Source organism: Durio zibethinus, chromosome 26 (genome assembly GCF_047325235.1).
Source record: "Durio zibethinus cultivar Kanyao isolate XHJ-2024 chromosome 26, ASM4732523v1, whole genome shotgun sequence".
Classification (NCBI taxonomy): domain Eukaryota; kingdom Viridiplantae; phylum Streptophyta; class Magnoliopsida; order Malvales; family Malvaceae; genus Durio; species Durio zibethinus.
Window position 1 is genome coordinate 1,946,280 of NC_143187.1, and position 21,963 is coordinate 1,968,242.

General features: G+C 29.9%; 2 protein-coding genes and 1 pseudogene across 3 annotated transcripts; 2 read left to right on the forward strand and 1 right to left on the reverse strand.

Annotated features, from left to right (window-relative positions):
- The first annotated feature begins 709 nt into the window (after positions 1 to 709).
- Positions 710 to 5,114, forward strand: LOC111318530 (putative disease resistance protein At1g12290 pseudogene; annotated as a pseudogene). Its single transcript, XR_016334247.1, has 3 exons — positions 710 to 3,733; positions 3,949 to 4,012; positions 4,622 to 5,114. The product of XR_016334247.1 is annotated as a putative disease resistance protein At1g12290 pseudogene (transcript).
- Positions 5,115 to 11,148: 6,034 nt separating this feature from the next.
- LOC111318531 (protein LURP-one-related 12-like) lies at positions 11,149 to 12,647 on the forward strand. Its single transcript, XM_022921393.2, has 2 exons — positions 11,149 to 11,576; positions 12,132 to 12,647. The coding sequence occupies exons 1-2, from the start codon at positions 11,352 to 11,354 to the stop codon at positions 12,525 to 12,527; spliced, it is 621 nt and encodes a 206-aa protein (XP_022777128.2). The 5' UTR covers positions 11,149 to 11,351; the 3' UTR covers positions 12,528 to 12,647.
- Positions 12,648 to 16,241: 3,594 nt separating this feature from the next.
- Positions 16,242 to 19,854, reverse strand: LOC111274436 (uncharacterized). Its single transcript, XM_022859086.2, has 2 exons — positions 19,514 to 19,854; positions 16,242 to 17,418 (listed from the first exon to the last, which is right to left on the reverse strand). Exons 1-2 carry the CDS (start codon positions 19,574 to 19,576, stop codon positions 16,525 to 16,527), a joined length of 957 nt encoding a protein of 318 aa, XP_022714821.2. The 5' UTR covers positions 19,577 to 19,854; the 3' UTR covers positions 16,242 to 16,524.
- Between the last annotated feature and the right edge of the window lie 2,109 nt (positions 19,855 to 21,963).

The window sequence follows — 21,963 nt, forward strand, 5'->3', positions numbered from 1 at the left end:
AATGAAATTAGAAACAAAAATTAACTAAGGATGAGTATAAACAAATATTAATTATTTCAAGGTGATTCACTTTTAAAATAAAAAAATGAAATTATTTTGATACCATAATAAAGAAGAAAATGATGAAAACTTTTATTATAATAATTTATGTTTTACAATGAGGTTCAGAACCTATTTATACAAAGATAAAATATTATAAAATAAAAAATATAATAAATAAAAATAATGATTAAATTAATTTTAATAATAAAATAAATCAATAGTTAATATTTTTAAATTAATATCAAATTAATTTAAAATATTATTAAAATATTATCATTAAAATTAATCTAAAATATTACAAATATATCATTAACATGGAAATCAATTTAAAATATTATCAAAATATTATTAATATGTATGAACAAAAATGACAACCACAAGGTGGGCCAAAACCCGAAAGAGCGGAAAAGGAAAAAAGTAGGAGTCTCTAGTCTTTGTGGGATCCATAATTGTGCCCAGTTCACACGCATAACCATGGGTGGACGGTGGTGTGCAGGAACACGTCAAAAATCAAAATATATATATTAAAATAACTTTTTAAAATATTTTCAAAAATTAGAAAACAATAAAATTTAGTAGGAAGATATACGTACTCTCAGAAGTTCATCAAAGAGAAATTATATAATAATAAATTAACAATATTTCTCCAGTCTCAACATTATAGGATCCCTTCGAAACATGTGTAGCCAGAATTTGTTGGTAGTGCAAAAGGCGTTGACTCACTTTGGTCAAACTAACATCTTCCTCTTGACCACAAGAGCAACGATTCTTCTCAAAGCCAAAATCTCAGTGATTCTTTTTAATTTGTTTATCAATCAAAATTAAGATTAATTCTATCAAAAAATGGGTAATTTGTGCTCAATCACAATCTCAACAGAGGACACAGTCTCTCGTTGTTGGAATTGTATTACAGAACGTGCAAATTACACTTGTAAGCTTGAAAAAAATCTTAGAGCTCTAAGTGTTGCATTGGGGGAACTGAAAGCGCTCAGGGATGACGTGCATCGGAGGGTCGAATGTGCTGAACAACAACAAATGATCAAGCGGCTTAGCCAAGTTCAAATGTGGCTTTCAAGAGTGGAAACTGTGGTAATGGAAGCTGAGGAATTGATAAAGGATGGCTCCAAAGAAACTGGGAAATTATGTATGGCAGGCTACTTTTCCAAGAATTGCAGGTCTAGCTACAAGTTTGGTCGACGAGTGGCTACAAAACTTAAAGAAATTGTTGAGCTAAAGAAGAAAGGAGTTTTTGATAAGGTAGCTGAGAACGAACCCACGACTCCAGTACTTGTAAGACCGGCTGAACCCACAGTGGGCTTGGAATCAACATTGACTAAGGTTTGGACCTTACTCCAAGACAAATCAGTGGGAATGATTGGTCTGTATGGACTGGGAGGAGTTGGGAAGACGACACTCCTGACCCAGATTAACAACAAGTTGAGTACTGCAGGATTCGATTTTGATCTTGTAATCTGGGTAGTGGTGTCTAAAGATCATACGGTTGAAAATGTTCAAGAAAAGATTGGGAAAAGGATAGGCCTTTTAAATGAGTTGATGGCGAATAAAAGTTCTGATGAGAGAGCTGTAGATATCTTCAGAATTTTGAACAAGAAAAAATTTGTTGTGTTGTTGGATGATGTGTGGGAGCGGGTGCATTTAACCAAAATAGGGATCCCTTTGCCTAGCCAAGATAATGGTTCTAAAGTAGTTTTTACTACTCGTTTTTTAGAGATATGTAATGAAATGCAAGCTCAAAAAATCAAAGTGGATTGTTTGAGAGCAAATGAAGCTTGGAAACTGTTTCGAGAGAAAGTTGGAGAAGAAACCCTCAACAGCAATCCGGATATTCCAGAGTTGGCTAAAAAGTTGGCTGAGAAGTGCGGTGGACTGCCTCTGGCACTAATTACAATTGGCCGAGCCATGGCTAGCAAGAAGACACCCCAAGCATGGGAATACGCAGTTGAGGTGTTGAAGAAATCTGCCCATAAGTTGGCAAGAATGGAGCAAGAGGTGTATCCTCTTTTAAAATTCAGTTTTGATAGCTTGCATTGTGACACAATGAGAACTTGCCTCTTATACTGCTGTTTGTATCCTGAAGATGTTCTTATTTTGAAATCTGAGCTAATTGAGTATTGGTTCTGTGAGGGGCTTTTGGATGAATTTGACAATGTAAGTAGAGCTCGATTGCAAGGATACAGTATCATTGATTCTCTTGTTAATGCTTGCCTGTTAGAAGAAGAGGGTGAATACTATCTTAAGATGCATGATGTGATTCGTGACATGACTTTGTGGATAGCATGTGAATCTGAAGCAGCTGAAAAGAGTTTCTTTGTTCAAGCAGGGCTCCAATTAACTGATACACCAGATGCTGGGAAATGGGAAAATGTTAGAAGAATATCATTGATCGGAAATAAAATTAAATATCTCACAGAAACACCTACATGCCCTAATCTTCAAACGTTATTACTCAACTATAATGAGTTGGAGGTGATCAGCGATGGCTTCTTCAAATTCATGCCTAATCTTAGAGTTTTGAACTTGGCAGGTAACAGGGGTCTAAGTGAATTGCCTGAGGGAATTTCAGAATTGGTTTCACTGGAATGTCTTAATCTATCACGGACAGGTATAACAGAGTTGCCCATTAAGATGAAGTGTCTGGCAAAACTGAAATACTTGGACTTGAGGTACACGGACGTGCTTAGAAGAATTCCACGAAAACTGATATCTAGCTTTTCAAAACTGCAAATATTCAGAATGTTTCGATCTGGTACTGGTGCTCCTGTTGATCATGCAAATGAAATGGATCAAGACATTCACTTCAACAGTGATAATGACGACGCAATAGTGGAATTGGAGTGCTTACAACATTTGAAAAGGCCGAGTAATGGTTTTCATAATCCAAATGAAACAGATGAAGACAATCTCCTGAATGATGGCAATGAAGGTCTAGTACAAGAATTGGGGTGCCTGCAATATTTGAATATGCTGAGTATTCACATAAGAAGCGCTTTCGCTTTGGAAAGATTTTTGAGCTTCCGCAACTTAGAATGCTGCACTCAAGAACTATCTCTTTGTGTTTTTAAAGAGACAAAGCTGTTGAATGTTTTGTCTTTAGCAAATATGGAGCGCCTGGAGAGGCTCGATGTCAGTGAATGTGGAAGCATGGAAGAGATGAAGATGGTGAGCGAATTAGGGGAAGGAAGAATGATACAAACCTCACTGTTTCCCACACTCCGAGAGGTGACAATATTTGAGTGCGGCAACCTAAGGGACATGACATGGATTATTCTTGTTCCAAATCTAAGGATTCTTTGGGTTGTTAATTGCGCTAAAATGGAAGAAATAATGAGTGAGGAAAAGCTGAGTGAAGTCGCAAATGTGGTTATAAATCTGAAACCAAACCCATTTTCTAAGCTCCAAAACCTCGGTTTACAGTTTCTACCACAGCTTAAGAGTATATATTGGGATGCCTTACCCTTCCCATGTTTGACAGAAATTGTTGTAAGAGAATGCCCGAAGCTGGGGGAGCTCCCGGTCAACGCCGAAAGTGCTAAGGGAAATCAAATCTGCATTCAAGGAGAAAAGGAGTGGTGGGAAAGACTAGAATGGAAGGATAAAGCCACTCAAAATGCATATTTGCCTTTCTTTGAACCTCAGTGATGGTGAAATGAAGCTGAAGACATGATTAAAGGTGTGATATTTTGAAAAGTACTGTAAGACTTTCAATTACATTTTGTGGCAGTTTGTTTCATTTGTTTAAACTGTTATCTCTAACACATTGTTTCATTTTCATATGATTTATCAACATCTATTTCTATTCCCTACCATGTTATATCATTTTTTTGTATGGGGACATGTGTTTTGGATGAGATTTCTTTTATTTTAACATGAAATTTTCAACTGTAGGTCCAGCAAACAAAATGATGAAATGACGGAGATTGCAAAAGCATCAAATAGTCCAAATCACAAGGTATTATCCCTTTTCTCTTCTCTCATTTCTCTGGTATTCAGCTGCTCAAAACTGAAGAATCTCCCGCTTAACTCGGACTCTCTTTTAGAATGAAAAGACCCAAAACGTTTTCTCACCCTGTCTGTATAGAGTTATATGACAATGAGAGGCAGAAAAAAACCTAGGTAATAGATGCATCAAATTACAAACTATTATTACCGTTCTTTTTTTTTTTTTTTTTGTGCTTGTCTTAGACTTCTGGTATCATAATTGTTTTGACTTTTAATCTATCATGTAACCCGTTTCTTTATCAGCTTAAATGAAATTATAAGAAATTTTGTGGAAGAGTGTGGTCTACAGTTTTGCTTCTTTGACCTTTTAGGAAGTGGTTGAAACGTAACTTTACTAAGAAGATAATTGTGGTGTATGAAGCAAGGATTGGCAATTGGTTGAAAATAAAATAAATCGACTTCCAGATACGTCAAATATCCTATAGAAGAAAAGAAAAACAGAACATTGTGGTTTGAATTTCACTTAACTTGGCATGGCAGCTATGAATTTCCTTGCTTGGGATGACTTTTCTCCATTTCTCTCATAGCTATATAATCCACATGCTTTCTTTTCGGGCAGGTGAAAATGAAAATCTAACCAGTGACCAGAGTTTGGTGCTTGACAGCTTGCACAAGTCCTGCAAATCAGTTCGATTAGCCATTGGCGCACAGCATAAATGTGAAGAATATACATACAATATGGTGTTATTAAGATGCTAAGGATCAAGTATTGTCCCAAACACACAGTTCATTGGGGATGAGCCTGTGACCATGGCCCAGTGCAAACAAAACTTCACCTAAATATAGTCTCTCAAATGGGCTTTTTCATGAATTCTTGGAAAACATTCTCCTAATCCTAGCTTGACAAATGAAGTCTTTTTCATGAGTTAAGCCCCGGGTTCTTCAGCAACAAAAGTCTTAACACATGTCTAACCTGTCTGTCGGATTTGAGCCTCAATTTTAGTGCCAAATTCGTCTTATTTTCTTCACTTTTTTCAACACGTTAAACATTGTATTCATGATCTTTTTTCTATTTCCTATATACATGAAAGTATGAAACCATACTTTGTACTATAATGAAGTACTCCTATAATTTTCATCTTTAAATTAGTTTGAATGGCTGGGAAACTTGACTTTGTTTGAAATGTATCTAGAAATTTTTTATACCATTCAGAAAATGCACTAAAAATGTAAACTATAATGGAAAATCAAATGTACTTTTAAACACCAAAAAGGTATTACTATCGAAAAACTGTTCTCTAATATAGCACATCTAAAAAATCTTAAATACCAATAATCAAATTTGATAGTTCCTTTCAAAAATATTTTCATAAATCAAAGAAAGCCGTACACTTTTAAACTTTTATAGAAGGAATTCATTACTAAATTCATGAGAAAAAAAGGTATTTTAGAATACCTCTTTTTAATTGTGATCATCATCATTATTATCATTATCATTGGCAACAGCAGCGATGCCTACAGCCTTGAACCATCGACCTTTAGGTTATCACACAAGGTCGTAACCATAATGGCCGATTCCTGTTGGCAGCAAGATTGCACTACCTTACATTACTAATAAAAAAAATCGACAACAATTCATAGGCCTTTGGACTGGGTGGCTTTTGAGTCCAATTCCGAAGCCCAAATCCCACATGACAGTAGTTAAGGGTTTAATATTAAATGGGAACCAAAAAGTAATTTGCTCAAAAGAAATTAGAGTACTAGCTAGAAGTTGTTTTCAAAAGATAAAATACATAGCATTTCCTACCAAAAAATAAATGCATAGAATTTGTTTTATTTGGTACATTAAAAATTACTTCATAAAATAATTATATAATTTTTCACCATTTATTTTATATACTGAAATGATAAAATACATATCAGGTGATGTCTTGCCAGGAACATATATATAATAATGTGTTAGATTTTTATTTATCTCTTTTTTTTAGTTATATGAATTTCAGCTAAGAAATCGATTCCATTAGCAAGAAATGCCAAATTTGCTCCCCTTAAAGAAGAGGATTCTCAATTGCAATGATACATTATCAAAATTAACACTTACTAATTAATAAAAAATATTTAAAAATTATGAGATAATGAATTATAATTTTTATCTATTTATAATATTTTAAAATTTTTTACTAAGGTTGATGTTACATATTGTCAACGAATACAAACACAATTAAGGAATTTAACGAAAAAGATAAATTATAAAATAAAAAATATGATAAAAATTTTCTCTTATAATAGGTTTAAAATCGATTTTTATTGCTGATAATTCTAGTAAACGATTTGTAAATGTAATATAAATTTTTACGAAAACTTACGACATGCTTTAATCTTAAAATATAATACTCTCACATCACTTAAACTTTGTTGAACCAAAAAATAAAAAATAAAAAATATATATTACTAATAAAATTATAATAGTAATTTACTTTTCCTTTAAAATAGAGTGAGAAATGAATCTATATGTTTTAAAACTAACTTTTTTTCCCTTTTTAAATAATTTCGTCGACTGAATTGGTGTCTGATCTCATGACATCAATTTATCAAACACTTAATCTTTAATATTAGTATAAAAAATTTCTACCCAGTAGCGAGTGTGCATATATAAGATTAGCAGAGTTTAAAATTACCGTGAAACGATACAATAATGTAACCTAGATTAGTTTGTTCATATTGCCATATTGGAACCAATATTGTCACACATGTACATCGTTTTTGTGGTTCCCCCGGCTATAAATTAAATTTACATTTAAATTAATATATATATATATATCTTCACAAAAAGCCCCTATCATGAGAAGAAAAATTATGCGATTGAGTGTGTGGCTGTCTCCTTTCTTGCCCATTCTTTTTGACAACTCCCAAATGTTCCCTTTGGACCACAGACCATATATATAGTCACATAGAGAATTTGCCTGTGTGGGCAGTATGAATGATCAGCATGAGCACCACACATCAGTGTGCAATTCGGGGTTGGATTGTTTGATTCTGTGCCTGTAGTTGCCTATAATTTCAATATCTTAAATTTGAATTTAGTGTTTTATCCTATAGATCGTTGATTAAAAAGAAAAAAAAAAAACCTTTAAACCAATTAAGATTTTAAGGAAGGCCGGTTGCAGCCTTAGCTACAGTGACTTCTTACGCCGTAAAATCGATTAGATCATGGAAACTAGCCTTTCACTTGCACATGTTTTGCACACGTCTTATATATTTTACAACGTGCATGGGAAGAACTTTACGTACGGCGTTTTACATAAACTTTTGTGACTTTTTTTTTTTTTTTTCGTTGGCTGTAAAAAAATAGTGATGAATTTTCTGCATTTGATTATGGAATATGGGTATAACTGCTGGAAGCGTGTTAAATTAAGATAAAAATTTGAAGTTAATTGATAAAAATTAAAGTAAGTTTTTTGTGTTAATTAAATATTAACTCAGATGATATGTAAATTAATTAAATTATTAAAGATTACGTGTTCAAAATCGAGAATTTAATAGGAATTTGATCAGAATTTCTTACTGTCTGTGCAATTCTCAAAGACCCAAAATAAAGTTGGATTGTTGATAAACATAAAAGTTGAACAGACAGATGTTTGATGTATAAACTAATAGAGTAAAATTTTGGCAATCATAATTATAGCATCATCAATTGACTAAAATCTTAATTTTGAAGCAAAAAATATATTCATTATTCAATAATTTAAAAAAATAAAAATAACGAAAATGATTTTTTAAATAATTATTTATAAAATCAAAACTTAATTCAATTTATTTATATAATTATCATAAAAAATAAATTTAAATTTGAACATATATAGTTTTTTACCTTTTTTATAAAAAAAATCTCAAAAGGACGAGGCATTAAATTCTTGGTGGAAATCAATTCAATCCAGCAATTAGGGAGGATTGGACGATTCCTCCCAAGTCAATTATGTGGGAGATGGGCCAACCAACTAATTGCAAGATAAGATAGGAAGGATACGTAGTCTAAATCATTGATATTTGTATTTCTGTTTCATAGTTGCATTTAATACAAATTGAATTTCCTTTTTCCTTTTAATTATCAAACATTAAATCTTAGTATTTAAAACTTTAGATATAAACATGTTAAGAATTAAATTTTGTGAATCATAAATCTATAAAATGCATGAAACCATAATAATTGCAACAATCTAATATATTTCAAAGCAAGAAAAATATGGTAGAAACCCTTTCAATTAATTAATTATAGGCCACAAATTAGATTAGAAGATAGATTCGTATCATATATCAAGTCCTATTTGTGTGGTGTACGTAGCTCAACCAATTTCTAACCTCTACTTTTTTTTTTTTTTTTTTAGAAAAAGGTTGTAGTACTGATAATCGGCGGTGAGTCCACTATAATTTCTCGAATGACTTTTTTTTTTTTGTTTGATATCTGCTTTGTCGTTTATTTTTTCAGTTATTCGTTCTGCAAATGATTTTGAATTTTTACAAGATTTGACATATCATCTATGTTTTTGGCTTTCGTGGGAAATAGGACCCATGTCCCTCATGCATGGCCACCCTAATTATCTTGCCGGTTTCATATTAGTCGGGGATCTGAATAATGCTGGGCTGACTGGGGTTATCATTGACTTTGTAATTCAATGATTCAATGGTGAATCTAAAACAATTAATCCGGTTTGGAATTGTTTAAGTAACATTATTTTATATTTGTTAAATATTATATTTTTTATTTTATATTCAAGTATGTTTTTTTATTAGTTTGGATGTTTAATATTATATTCAAATTTAGATTTTTTTTTATTATTTTTGTTTATTGTTTTTATCAGTTACTCTTTTTAAGTTTATCACTTAATAAATTTTTATTTTTGTCTATATGTGATAGAATTTATTAAAGTAGTGTATTTCACACTATTGATATTAAAATTTTTATAATTTTGTACACAAATTAGATCGATTTTAAATTAAATGTTTAATTGATAAATATATTTACTCATAATATTTTTAATTTGCTATATATGGGAATCAGAAAACACATTTATTTATGAAGATTAATAAATTTATTAATCATAAATAGTAATAAAAAAATTATTAATTTTGTTTGTGGAATTTAAAATTGTACAAATCATCAATGTTGTATGGAATAATAATTGTATAAAAACAATAAAAACAAAAAATAAAACAAACAGATTATAAGAAGTGTGAGTTGGATAAAACTCAACTCACTTTTGAATTTACTTCTTCAAAATATATGGGGTTAATGATTGTCATGCTACCAACTAGTATCAAATGAAGTTAGTGGTGTTAGTTAAAAAATAAATAAAATTAAAGATATCATTGGGTATTACCAATGTCCTTTTCTCTATTGTTCCTTTCTGATTTGTGAGGTCTTCCTTCTTTCTATCACGTTCCATGAAAGCTTGACATATAATACAATGCTCTCATAAAACCAAAGCATTTCATTTTCAAATTTTTATATGAAATTACAAATATAGTATAAATTTTAATTATAATAAAATATTATAATTATATATAAAAATTACTAAATAATAAAATTATAATTATAATATTACTAGGCAAATTCAATATAAATTTGTAATAAACTTACATGCGATAAGATTTAAATTTAAAACTTTAAGATTGGTCACTTCCTTATCATTAAGCTAAAGGCTTATTGACATAACATTTTCAATTCTAAATTAAAAGCAAACCATTTTCAATATTAAATTAAAAGCCACATGGCTACCATAGAAAGGAAAAAAAAAACTATTAAAACATAATAAAATTATTTTTGTTTCTTTTTTAATGCTATTATCATAATTCTCAAACCATTTAATTTTATCTCTTGGTCAAAAACGAAAAAGCTATTTAATTTTATCCCATGTTTTTTTAATTTGTATTAAAATAAGAAAATATTAACCCTAACAACATCATTAAGGTGGTATTTAAAAAAAAAAATTTACTAACGAGTGACAATAAAATACTTTTTAAAATTATTAACATAATATTTATAGTAATATTCATTTTATTAAATAAAATAATAATTGAAAATTATTATGATAGTTTCAATGCGTTGAAAAAAAAATATTTTTCTAATATGATAACTTTAAAGTGTGCTCTCAAGACATGCTTTAGTAAAATTCAAAAAGGAAAATAGCAACTAATGCACCATTTCTCTTGAATTTAGTTAAAACAATATATTAAAAGAAAAAATTTATCCTAAAATAGTAATTTAATTATTTTTAACCAATGCTTATAAAGACTGTTAACCATATGCTTAAAATAAAATGCAACCAAAAAGTAAAAAAAAAAAAAAAAAAAAAGCTAATGCACTAAAAACATAAATCATTAGCAGGCCCACCGAAATATTAATTGTTTTGTAAATAAAAAAACCATTGCTCATAAGCCCAATAAACTCAGTTACTCCGTAAATAAAAATTGATTCGTACAGTTCCGATTCATTTAAAAAAATTGAAAATAAAAGAAAAGATATTAGATATTTAAATTTAAATTTAAAATTTAAATATGTTGTTAATAATTATAATAAAATAATTATTTTTTAATTTTTAAATTAAAATAATAAAAAATTTATAAATTTTATCACTTTATTTATAGCAATTTTTATAATATTATTATATCTAAATAAACCATTCACATTTAATTTGAATTTAAATAAATTTTTAATCTTTAATTTATATTTAAATAAATAATTAACTTTTAATTTATATTTAAATAAATTTCTAACATAAATAGTATTTTATTTGAAATAAAATTTTATTTTAATATAAATAAAAAAATTATTAAATATAGCAAATATATAAAATTTTATTTAAATATAAAATAATTCAAAAACCTTTCACTATTTTAACAATTTTTGTAATCAAAATTTAAATTCAAATAATTTCAAATATTAAAAAAAAACTTTAAATATGTTAAATAAATACCTGCCCCTTTAAAGCGATTGGATGAATTGGTCACATCACATTCCAAAGTCTGATTCTGACTTCCACGTTCTGAAAAAATCCATTTTTGTTAGGTTCCATTCTCAGATTTTAATAGAAAAACAATGGCTTAATTATTTTAATATTAGTAGTAATTAATGCAATCCGCATGTCCCAATTGGGCACCGAGTTCTGAACCGTGTCATCTTCTTCCAAAAACACTATAAATATTCCCTTCAACGGTTCCCGTTTCTCAACGTTTACTTTTCTTTTTCATTCCTCGCATTACACCTCTAAAAGGCCTTCAGTTTTTGTTCTTCTTTGCTCCAAATCAAAGGCTCCTGGAATCTAAAGAAGCATATAGACAAGGGGAACAATATGAAATCAGGTTTGGTTGTGGATGGGGATTATATTTACGACGAAGAGAAGCATCTCACTGTTCTCAAAACTTCTCTTTTCTTCGCTAATGATGGCTTCACTGTTTACGATTGTAAAGGTCAGTTAGTCTTCCGAGTCGACTCGTACGGCCCTGAACCTCGTGATAAAGGTGAAGTTGTTCTTATGGATGCTCATGGAAGGTGTCTACTCACTGTAAGAAAAAAGGTATATTCTTTCTTTTTTTTTTCGTTGAACGATTTGACTCGGTCTGTCGATTCCTGTTTAGTGACACGGAAAAGAATTGGATTTGTTTTACTGGGTTCTTTAATGATCTGATTTGGATAAATGGGTATAGGTTTGTTTTCCATAATGTTTAAGAAACTTTTGTAACTCGTTCATGGAGGTTTCTGACTTCTGAGTCAACTCGTCCAGATACTTTATTATATTTGGTTTTCATTTTTTCGATAATAAATGTACTAAATTGCCCATTTCAGTTAATGGGCTGAGATTTAGTTTTGATCTTATTCCAATTTTGTACTCGTTCCTCGTCCAAATATTAATTAAACCGAGTCAACTCGTTAGTGTTTGGATTTTCCCATTTATAGAAGGAAACACTATGTTATTTAGATTTGGTTTATTATATTTTGTTTAGTGTTTACTTGCCATTTTAATAAATAGTTACCAATCCATTTCTATTTCTTTAATTGGAAAACTATTTTATTTCCATATTAAGTTAACGTAGTGAGTTGATAAACTTTCTCTGATTTTGCCTAAAAACAGAGGCCGAGTTTACATCACCGGTGGGAAGGCTTTCTCGGCGAAAGATCGGAGGGTCAGAAACCAATCTTCAGTATTAAAAGATCATCAATAATCGGACGGTGTGGGATGATGGTTGAAGTGTTCAACAATCCAGGAGAGGAGTACCAGATCGAGGGAAGCTTCGGACAACGCAGCTGCACGATCTTCAATGCAGCCAAGGAATCAGTGGCTGAGATCAGACGCAAAGTTGATGCTTCCACCAACGTGGTACTTGGTAAGGACGTTTTCTTGCTTTCCTTAAAGCCTGGCTTTGATGGGGCCTTTGCTATGGGATTGGTGCTTGTTCTTGATCAGATCAACGGTGATGATTATGTTGAAAATGATGAGGCTGAGATGATCCCTACCACAGAAGATTAGTTAGTTATGATATTTTCCAATTTTCCTGGTATTGGCCTTGGATTTGTTTTTGTTTTTTCAAGGTTTGGAAAAAATGCTTGTATATGATTAAAAAAACAATAAGAATTGCATTTTAAAGATTTAGAACTTTCCGTTCGAGAAGACCAAAAAATCTTTTCCTTTTTTTTATTGTTATTTTCATATAATTGACATTATTAAAAAATCAGTAAGAAAAAAAGGAAATTAAAAATTTGTTTCGCTTAATTATTAAAATTAAATGTTTATACGAAAAAATTGGGTGAACTTGAATATCTCGAATGTCATGTGATAACAAAATTAATTAATTTGACTATTTAGGTTGGGTTATTCTACGAAAGTGATATATTTTGTTAAAATTTTAATAATAATTGAGGAAATAAATAAATTTGAAATATTTTAACAAAATATTTAGACAAAATTTAAATTTTAAATCTTGCAAATAAAAATGAAATACTAAAAAAATTAAATTATATTTGAATTTTAGAACATTGAGTAAAATTGAAATAAATTTCTTTGTGTTCGTTTTTGGGTCATTGGTTATGGCCACAGAAAATGTGAAAGAGGATTAGATTTCCTACCCCATTTGCACTGAAAAATACAAATTAGTCAGTGTCTCGATCTCGATACATAAGGGCGACATTTCATTTCAAAATCCGTCGCAAAAGGGTCGTCGCTGGTGCAACCTTCCACCAAATGCATCACTCACCATTCCAATTCCAATTCCAGTGTCCAGCTCGTACACTGAAAAGGATCCCTCAACCATTTTTCTATATATCCTGCCGTCAGCAGCATCATTGCAGCCATACATGATTGATATTTTAAAGTGGAATTTATTTTAAGAAAAAAATTTGTAATAGTTTGGGATTATATTTTATGTATATATATATATATATATATATTACTAACTTTTTTAATCCGTATAATGCGTGAGATTTTGTATTAAAATTTTCGTAATTTTAAATTTATTTTTTAATTATTGTTTTAATATATAATCATATATTTATAAATGTTAAGTTACAATTAAATGATAATTTATATATAATATATTATAAATGATATGATTAATCTAAAAGAAGTCTAAACTTTTATAAATTTTTGAAGAATTATAAAAATCATTCTTTTCATAAAAAAATATTTTTTTCAATTCATTTGCTAAATACTAAAAATTTTGTTACTATTTTTTTTCTTGTTTGCTAAAAATTTAAGAATCAATATTTAAATAATTAAGATTAATAATTATTTTTATGATAATGTTGATATATATATATATATATGATAATTGTTTTTACTAAAAATTTTGCTACCGTTTTTTTTTTTTGTTTGATATATATATATATTTGATTGAAAAACAAATCATAATTATTAATTTAGTCATAACCATTTACTTTTGATTAGATTTTATTTTTTACATACTTCAAATAATTATTACACAAATATATTGGGCTAACAATTATTTTTATATATGTCAACAAAATAAAATTATTTTTTAGATAAAAAGAAAACAATGATTCTTTATGTTATGCTTAAAAACTTTTTTTTGAATTTTTTTTTAATCATTTTTAACATAATTGATAGTATTTTTTATGGGTTAGATATGCTGGTGATCATTATTCTTCTTATACTATTAATTGTAAAGAATATAAGTTTATATATTTAAGTTCAAAATTTTATCTTGTCAAACTTTTATGAGGAAAAAAAAAATATTGATTGTGAGAAAAAATCATAAATATATATTTAATAATTATTTAATTTAAAAAAATCTAAAATTTTAAAATTTTAGTTTATCCAATTTAATTTTAAATTAAGATAAAAGAAATTAGTATAATTTTAAATTTAGATATATGTGTAATTTTGAATTGAGATAAAATATTTTTCTTTTTTATTTTAAATTATAAAAAATTAAAGACAAAATTTGGTAAGTAACAGTGATTCAATCACAAATTTGTTTATTTAAATTTATATGAATATGAATTTAGACGATATATAATTTTTTATGATTTTTAAGATTTAGAAATTTAATCTTTAAAAACTATTTGAATTAGATAAGAGTGAAATATAAGAAGATATATTTTATTATATTTAAATTAAGATAAAATTTATATATTTGGAAAGATTTTGATAAATGCAAATTTTGAAACTTTACAATTTTTAAAAATTAAATAATTGATTTAATGAAGTTATTTAAAAATATTTTACGTGTCAATAATATAGATTGTTTACCTAAACATCAACGTAAGTAAATCTTATCAATATTTTATATATGTTATAATATAATATTATATATGATTAGTGAATAAGAAACATTACATTATTAATATTTAAAATTTAGAAAGTACTCTTGAAATTAAATAATAATAATAATATCAAAATTTATTCGAAAAAAATACTAGAACGGGAAAAAAAATGACATATATATATATATATATATATATACTTGTAATGAGTAATTGCATGGTGCTAAGCGACCAAATGGGAAGATATTGGTTCTTTCTCTTGGAACATAAAAAAAAAAAATAATAAAGAGAATATGAATCTTTTTTCTGGGGATGAAAAGGCTCAAGGATGCATCTCTTTTTTAATTAATTAATCATGATCTCGACCGAGGGTCAGTAGCATTTTAATATAATAACGATTAAACAACAGTAATTGCGTCATTGACCTTCCACTTTCACCATTTTCATTGACCGTGATGAAAAGAAAAAAGATTTAAAAAGTACGTAGATGTCGGTACCAACCGTGGAGTAATCGCATAATTTCGGTCAAAGTTAAGCTGTTAATTATATATCAGCAATTTTTGGAAAGTAACTCAAGTTTTAAATTTCAGATTTGCATATTTAAATTTAGTTTGACTCAATTTTTGGATACATTGTTAGTGATCGAAAATTATTATTTTTTATTTTTATAATAAAAAATAGGATAATAGAATCAAAAGAAAATATTGCAAGACTTCACTAACTATGAAAATAAAATTATATAAAGTGTTTTTGCATATTTCCCTCTCATTTGGGGATCCATTTTTTTTTTTTTTCAAATAAACTTGGAGGATACGATAGGCTAGAAATGGATATGCATTTATATAAAATGGAGAACCAATCTGAGAGAGAAACCGCCGAAGTGGCCGCATGAGTTGAAGAACATCAGGTCTTAAGATGCAGGGCAGGCTGATGGTGGGAAGGAATGGGAAAATACAGCCTCCGAGTGTGAACTTGAAACCTGAACAATATCCTTTAAACCCAACCTGTAAAGTGCACTAAAAACGTTCTTTGCTGCAGGCAATAAAACATCCCAAATATGGAAGACGCTCTGGATAAAGGGGTTATCAAGGTCGTCTTTGAACTCAAAAGAATTATGTAAAAAGATCCTTAGAACAATAGTGCTACTGACTCTTCAGAAAGATCTAGATGGGCTTAGCAGAAATAAAGCTAGAGGGGTACTTGTGTTTATATAAATCTACATGCTTTGAGCGGGACGGTCCAAAAGCTGAATGTTAAACAAGTGCAGAAGATTAAACTCCACACACCAGGAATGATGAAATTATTCCCACCATTCATCACAGAGTTGGAGACAGACGATGTCACCTTCTTGCCACTGCCCTTCTTTCCGTCAAAATTTCTCCATTCTTCATATTAATAATACTAAAATCTGCAAACCAAACATAGGCAAATGGCCTAAACAACAATACCAAAGCATATACGATGCAGTTAATCTATGCCACATAGCATGTTATTTTCAATTTGAAACTTGAGCCAATAACCATAAGTGATGAGTTCCAGGTGCCTACAATCTAAGTTCAGCAAAACATAACATAAGCTGAAATTTTCAAAACCTACTTACAGGGATACAGGTTGATTTCCCTACATACAATCAAATCTAGCAACAACAACATAAATGTTACAGTCATCCATGGAATCATAGAGGTTACACGGGCAATACAAAAAAAGACAGTACAACAGGATAGCTAGGATATCAGATGGTACATTTAGCAGCTTACAGGAGCAGATCCCGGAGGTTTAACCTTACCATTTTCAATCACCTCCGCATCTACTGCCTTGCCTTTCTCCTCTAACTGAAAACTCCACTTGCCAGCAACCTCCTGTACACCTTTTTTCTCTTTGGCCTCTCCCTCGGACTCAGGGATTGCTCCATTTGGATTCTCTTTCCCTACTCCCCCATTAGTTTTGGGGTTTTCTAATTTTTCCTGGCATGTACCATTCTCTTTCTCTGCCTGAGCTTGCGGCACCTTTTCAATAGGGACTTCCTCTTCTTTTTCAGTTTGAGTTCCATCAGTACAACTAGCTTCTGCAGGTTTCTCTTGAACTTCCATTGGAGTTGGTGTTTCTTCAGCACCAGCAGCCTCTTCTTTTTTGTCATCCTCTGCAGTTTCTGGTATCTTAACATCTTTTCCAGCTTCTTTCCCAGCTTCCTCCATCTTGGCATCAGAATGCCCAGTCTGGTCAGCTGCTTCTGTTTTACATCCATTGTCAACCTGATTGAAAGTACCTTTTTCATTTTTACCTTCTGCATTTTTCTTCTCTGTGGCTTGTGCATCTTCCTTTTCACTTTCTTTTTCACCCTCAGATTTTTCAGGAACAGGCTTTGTTCCCTTGTCTTCCTTCTTTGCACTCAATGATTTTCTGCCTCGCTTCTTCAGGGGTTCCTTTTCTGGTGTTGGAGTAGCCTTGGCCTTTTCACTGATCCTCGCTGATCTTCTAGGGGTCTCACCTGTACCCCAATCAAACTCTGTTATTGGAGGATTACCAGGGTTTGATTTTAGATACTGCTCCAACTGTTTTCGGTTATTAATCTCCTCCCCAGTTGGTGAAACGAACATGATCTCAGTCTTCCTCGGTGAACCAACTTTCTTGGGGAAAAACTGTAACAATGAACAGACAAGACAAGTTATACAAGTAGCACTATAGCCATCAAATCAAATAAGATAAGAAGCACAATAACATGAATCAATATTGATTGGATATCAACAAAATTGCAACTAAAACAACAATGGGCTCTAAAGTATTAGGAAAAAAATAATTGTAGGGAAAGAGCCCTTTTCTTGATTAGACCATAAATTTACATTGAACGGTAACTTTTAGAGCTGAAACAACAAGTGAAGGGCCACTGCTTGTTTATCATTCTGTAAATTTTTCTTAAAGCTCAAAACTTAGGTTTTGAAAGAACAAACTAAAACTCGGAATCAAAGGATGCTGACACAGATCAAAAGATGATCATATAGAGGATCTCCATACTTCATTGAACTCCAAGGGCTCCCTTCCTAACATATTGATTTTTCCTCATGTGGCTACATTATTATCTGTTTCACTACTATGGAAAATCTCCTAAGCAAGATGGACCAAGAAATGAATCAGCACTAGACATAATTATTTCCATTTAAAACCATGATTAGCAGTCAAAGCCTTTAAAAATTAAAATCAGCCATTGGCGCAAGTAAAGAAGATTATAGCAGTGGCCACTAGGCTGACTCCAATTTCAGTAAATTCGACTACATGATGGCTCAGATGATAGACATATGATAAAAAGTAACCCATGAATTGGCTAATAGAACACATTCTTCACTAATCAATGAATTTTCATTTTCATGGACCATTAATACATGAAACACACATCAGTTCATAGACAACATAACCAGCTACTTAAAATCCCAGTTACAACCACATTGCACTTTGTACAAAAATGACTAAAATTGCAATTCATAAACAAAGCTGTTTCAAGACCTCTATCCCATGAACAAGAAAATTCATCCCATCTCGATGATAACTCATAGTCATCTCAGGTATTCAACTACAATAAAAGAACTTAGTACATGCTTCCCACTGAGAAGGAACAAGAGAGGAAGTTTTGATAGATTGATGATTCCTTCATCAAAAGCCAAAACCTAACCCTCAAAAACATGATGAAAAACCTTTTCTTGCTTATGAATACATTTAATGGCCACCAAACCATACCATATCTTGACTCAGAGAACAGATTTTGCATAAGCACAGTATAACCAAATAACCACTGTCAGCTCCATTTGAAACAAGACTCTTATACTACAAATTATAAAAGATAGATACTTAAGAATCGACATAGAAAAGTTTTAAACATTTTTCCCTAGAGGCATTAGGTGCAACCAACAACATCCCACTATAACTGAGAAGAAACAACATAACCAGCTCTGCATTGATGGCTAAAACCCCCAGTTAAATATCTATAAATCATACTCCAGACATCAGAACTTCATTTATTTGCGCTGTTAATTCTCGTAAAAGTCTTATCCCACAACATCCATATCAATTTGACAATTTCTTAATAATAGTTTAACATCAATTTGTTTCAAATTTTAGAGCTTTATCCACTATTACATAACTACTTTGATAGAGTTTTCTCAACCACTACTCAAAATGAAAGTGTTAGGTTTAAAGTACAACAAAAAAGAATGCAGCAGAATTCTGCTGGAAACCAGCACAATTGCCACTGGAACTTTCATGAAGCTCATAAATCATGATATAATGCAAAATAGAACTCCCCCTTTCTTCAAAGAGAAAATACTTTGGGAAAAACAAGCCAAGCAAAATTTTCTTCTCCTGGTTCTGTTTTGGATTTTATGCACCATGTCATAACTAAATTAAACCTAAACATGGTTGAAAAGATTAAAACTTCCACAAAGGGAGCACAAAGCCCTAACTTCAACTATTACCAACAACACAAAGGTAGAACCTTCAAAAGTAACCCTAATGATGAAAATTACCACCATAAACAAACAAACTTACAGCACAATACCTATAAAACATAAAATAATCAGTAAATTCCCAAATTAACACAAAAAATGACCCAAAATTTCCAAGACAGACAAAAAATATATAAGATACTAAAGCAAGATGCAAAATTCAAAGGGGCAAGCCAATTAATACATAATCACAGAACTAAATTAATAAAAATTAAAACTTCAAAGGAAAAAAAAAAGGTACCATTTTCTTCCAAGAAGCAGGTGCTGGAAGCTCAACAGAAACAACATCCTCCTTACTCTCCATTGTTTCACCTGCAAAACAACAAAATTTTCTCTTAAAAAAAAAAACAAAAATAAAAAAACCAACAACCCCTTCTCTCTAAAAGGGTTTGCTTTGTTTTAATTTTCTGTTCTCTCTCTTTTTCTGAAATTTGTGTGTTTTGTGTGGTAAGAAGATACTCAAAAACCGTTGAGATTTTGGGATTATGTTAGGTTTTTTTTTTTTATTCAAAATCCAAAAAGGTATTGATAAAGTTACAGCACAAGGTACAGAGAATTTAGTGGAAGTTTAAAATAGTATCCAATGAGAAGGCGCCTCTTGGTCTTTTAAAGCGAATTTTGCCTCGTTTCTAGTCGTTTCGATTCTCCGTTGTTTGGCTTTTGTTTGAAAAAAAAAAAAACCGTCTGATTAGAGATTGACACGTGTCTTTTCTCGAAGTTGGATTCTGGGTTTCAAAATATCCAAAGAGTGCTGTTCGGTCCTCGTGCACTAGATTTGTCAATTTGATCCACGCGGTAGTGGAGAGTGGATTGCACGCTAACGTTGAGAAATATTTTACTTTATTAGTGAAAAGAAAAGAATGTATCACAGTTTTTTTTTTTTGTAATTTATCATTTTTTTATTTAGTAATGATAGTTTTTTTAATAATTTATTTAATAGTAATTCCATAATTTTATTTATTATGTCATCATTTTTATAAGAAAAAGAGAAAATCATTAAAGAAGACCTAAGGAAAGGTGTTGTAGTTGCACGCGTTAAAATGAAAGTGAGGAAAAGATAGCATACAAAGAGGAGGGTGCCCCAGACTTCAAAGACGTGAAAACTTGAGCATAACGTTTTATATTTAACTGAATTGGAATGTGAATTTGGGGTCCGAACTCCGACCGTAACGGTTTTTTATTCCGTGCGCACGTTTACATTTGCCGCTTCCGTTTAAATTGAAAGTGAACTTAACATTGCGATGCACTTTAAATTAATTTTCAAAAAAAAAAGAGGAAAGAATAATAAAAGTAAAATTGAAAATAAAGAAGGATTTAAATGCGTTGTTACATTTGGGAATATAAATTTGAATTTAGTCTAATGTATAAAATTGTGAGATGAAATGCATAAACTATTTATAAATTAATTAAAATTTAATATATATTTCAAATATATAAAAAATAAATATTTATTAATTTTAAAATTCAAATCTCTTCTATTACATTCAATTCATGTTGCCAAATGGATGATTTTAGATGAATAAAATTGAAGTACTCTTTCGAGACTCTCCTCTCCAGTCTCCATGACTAGTGTCCAGTCCATAAATCAAAATACTAAGCATATGCTTGGCCTGCAGAAAAATGGTTTTGGGCCTTGAAGCACAATGAGCAAACCATTCTTAGGATTTACATTTTTATTACTAAATGTTTTCTACGTTCCTTTATGAGTGTTATGAAAATATTATATATATATATATATATATATGTTTTAAAAGAAGAAAATATATATTTTTTTAAGAAGTTGAATTTTTTTTTGGAAAAATGTGTTTTATAAAAAAAAATTAAAATAATATATATCTTTAACTTTATATTTATTAGTGTTATTATAAAGGAAATTACGTAAATTTATCAATTAAATTGATGTCACTTAATTTGTGATACCAATTTCAATAAAATATATTATAATAAAATATAAATATAATCTGTGTATTATATTTGTTTTTTTTTTTACTATTTATATGTATTATATAATCTATGTGTATTATATCAATGTCTACGTAAATTTTATTTTTAAAATTTCTCTTTAAAAAAAAAAACTTGCACAGATGCCCCATTCTTCAACCCATCCTATATATAAACCGGCGATAATTTTCTATCATTTTCGATTTGAATTTTAAAATTTCTTATAACCATTATAATTTTGACCTAAGAAACTTTAAATAATGGGAAAAAGATCTTCGACTTCATCAATGTCCAACTCTTGAAAAATATTATTTAACAGCAAGATTGTTAATTTATCTAGATAGCATACGCTTCAACATGTGCCCCTTTGATCTTTTTCGCGAGATTATTATGTGATATCAAATTGAACTCTTATTTATTTTTTGTTATTTGTTCTTTGCCTTTTATTTTATATATATATTTATTTAAAATTTATTAACTTTTACAAGAAAAAAATTACAAAATAAATAGTACAATAATACTAACAAGATAATTCTATTTGTAGTCTCCAATCTTTTATTTTTATTTTATTTTAATTCTTAACGGGGATGGATTTATATATGAAATTGTGAGGGTAGTTATCCTCACTGAAATACTAAAATTCTTTCGATTTATTATAAAAAAATCTCATAAATTTTAGAAATTTCCAATTTTACCTCTATTAAATTTTTTTATTATATTAGCCCCCCATTGAATTAAGGATCATATTTG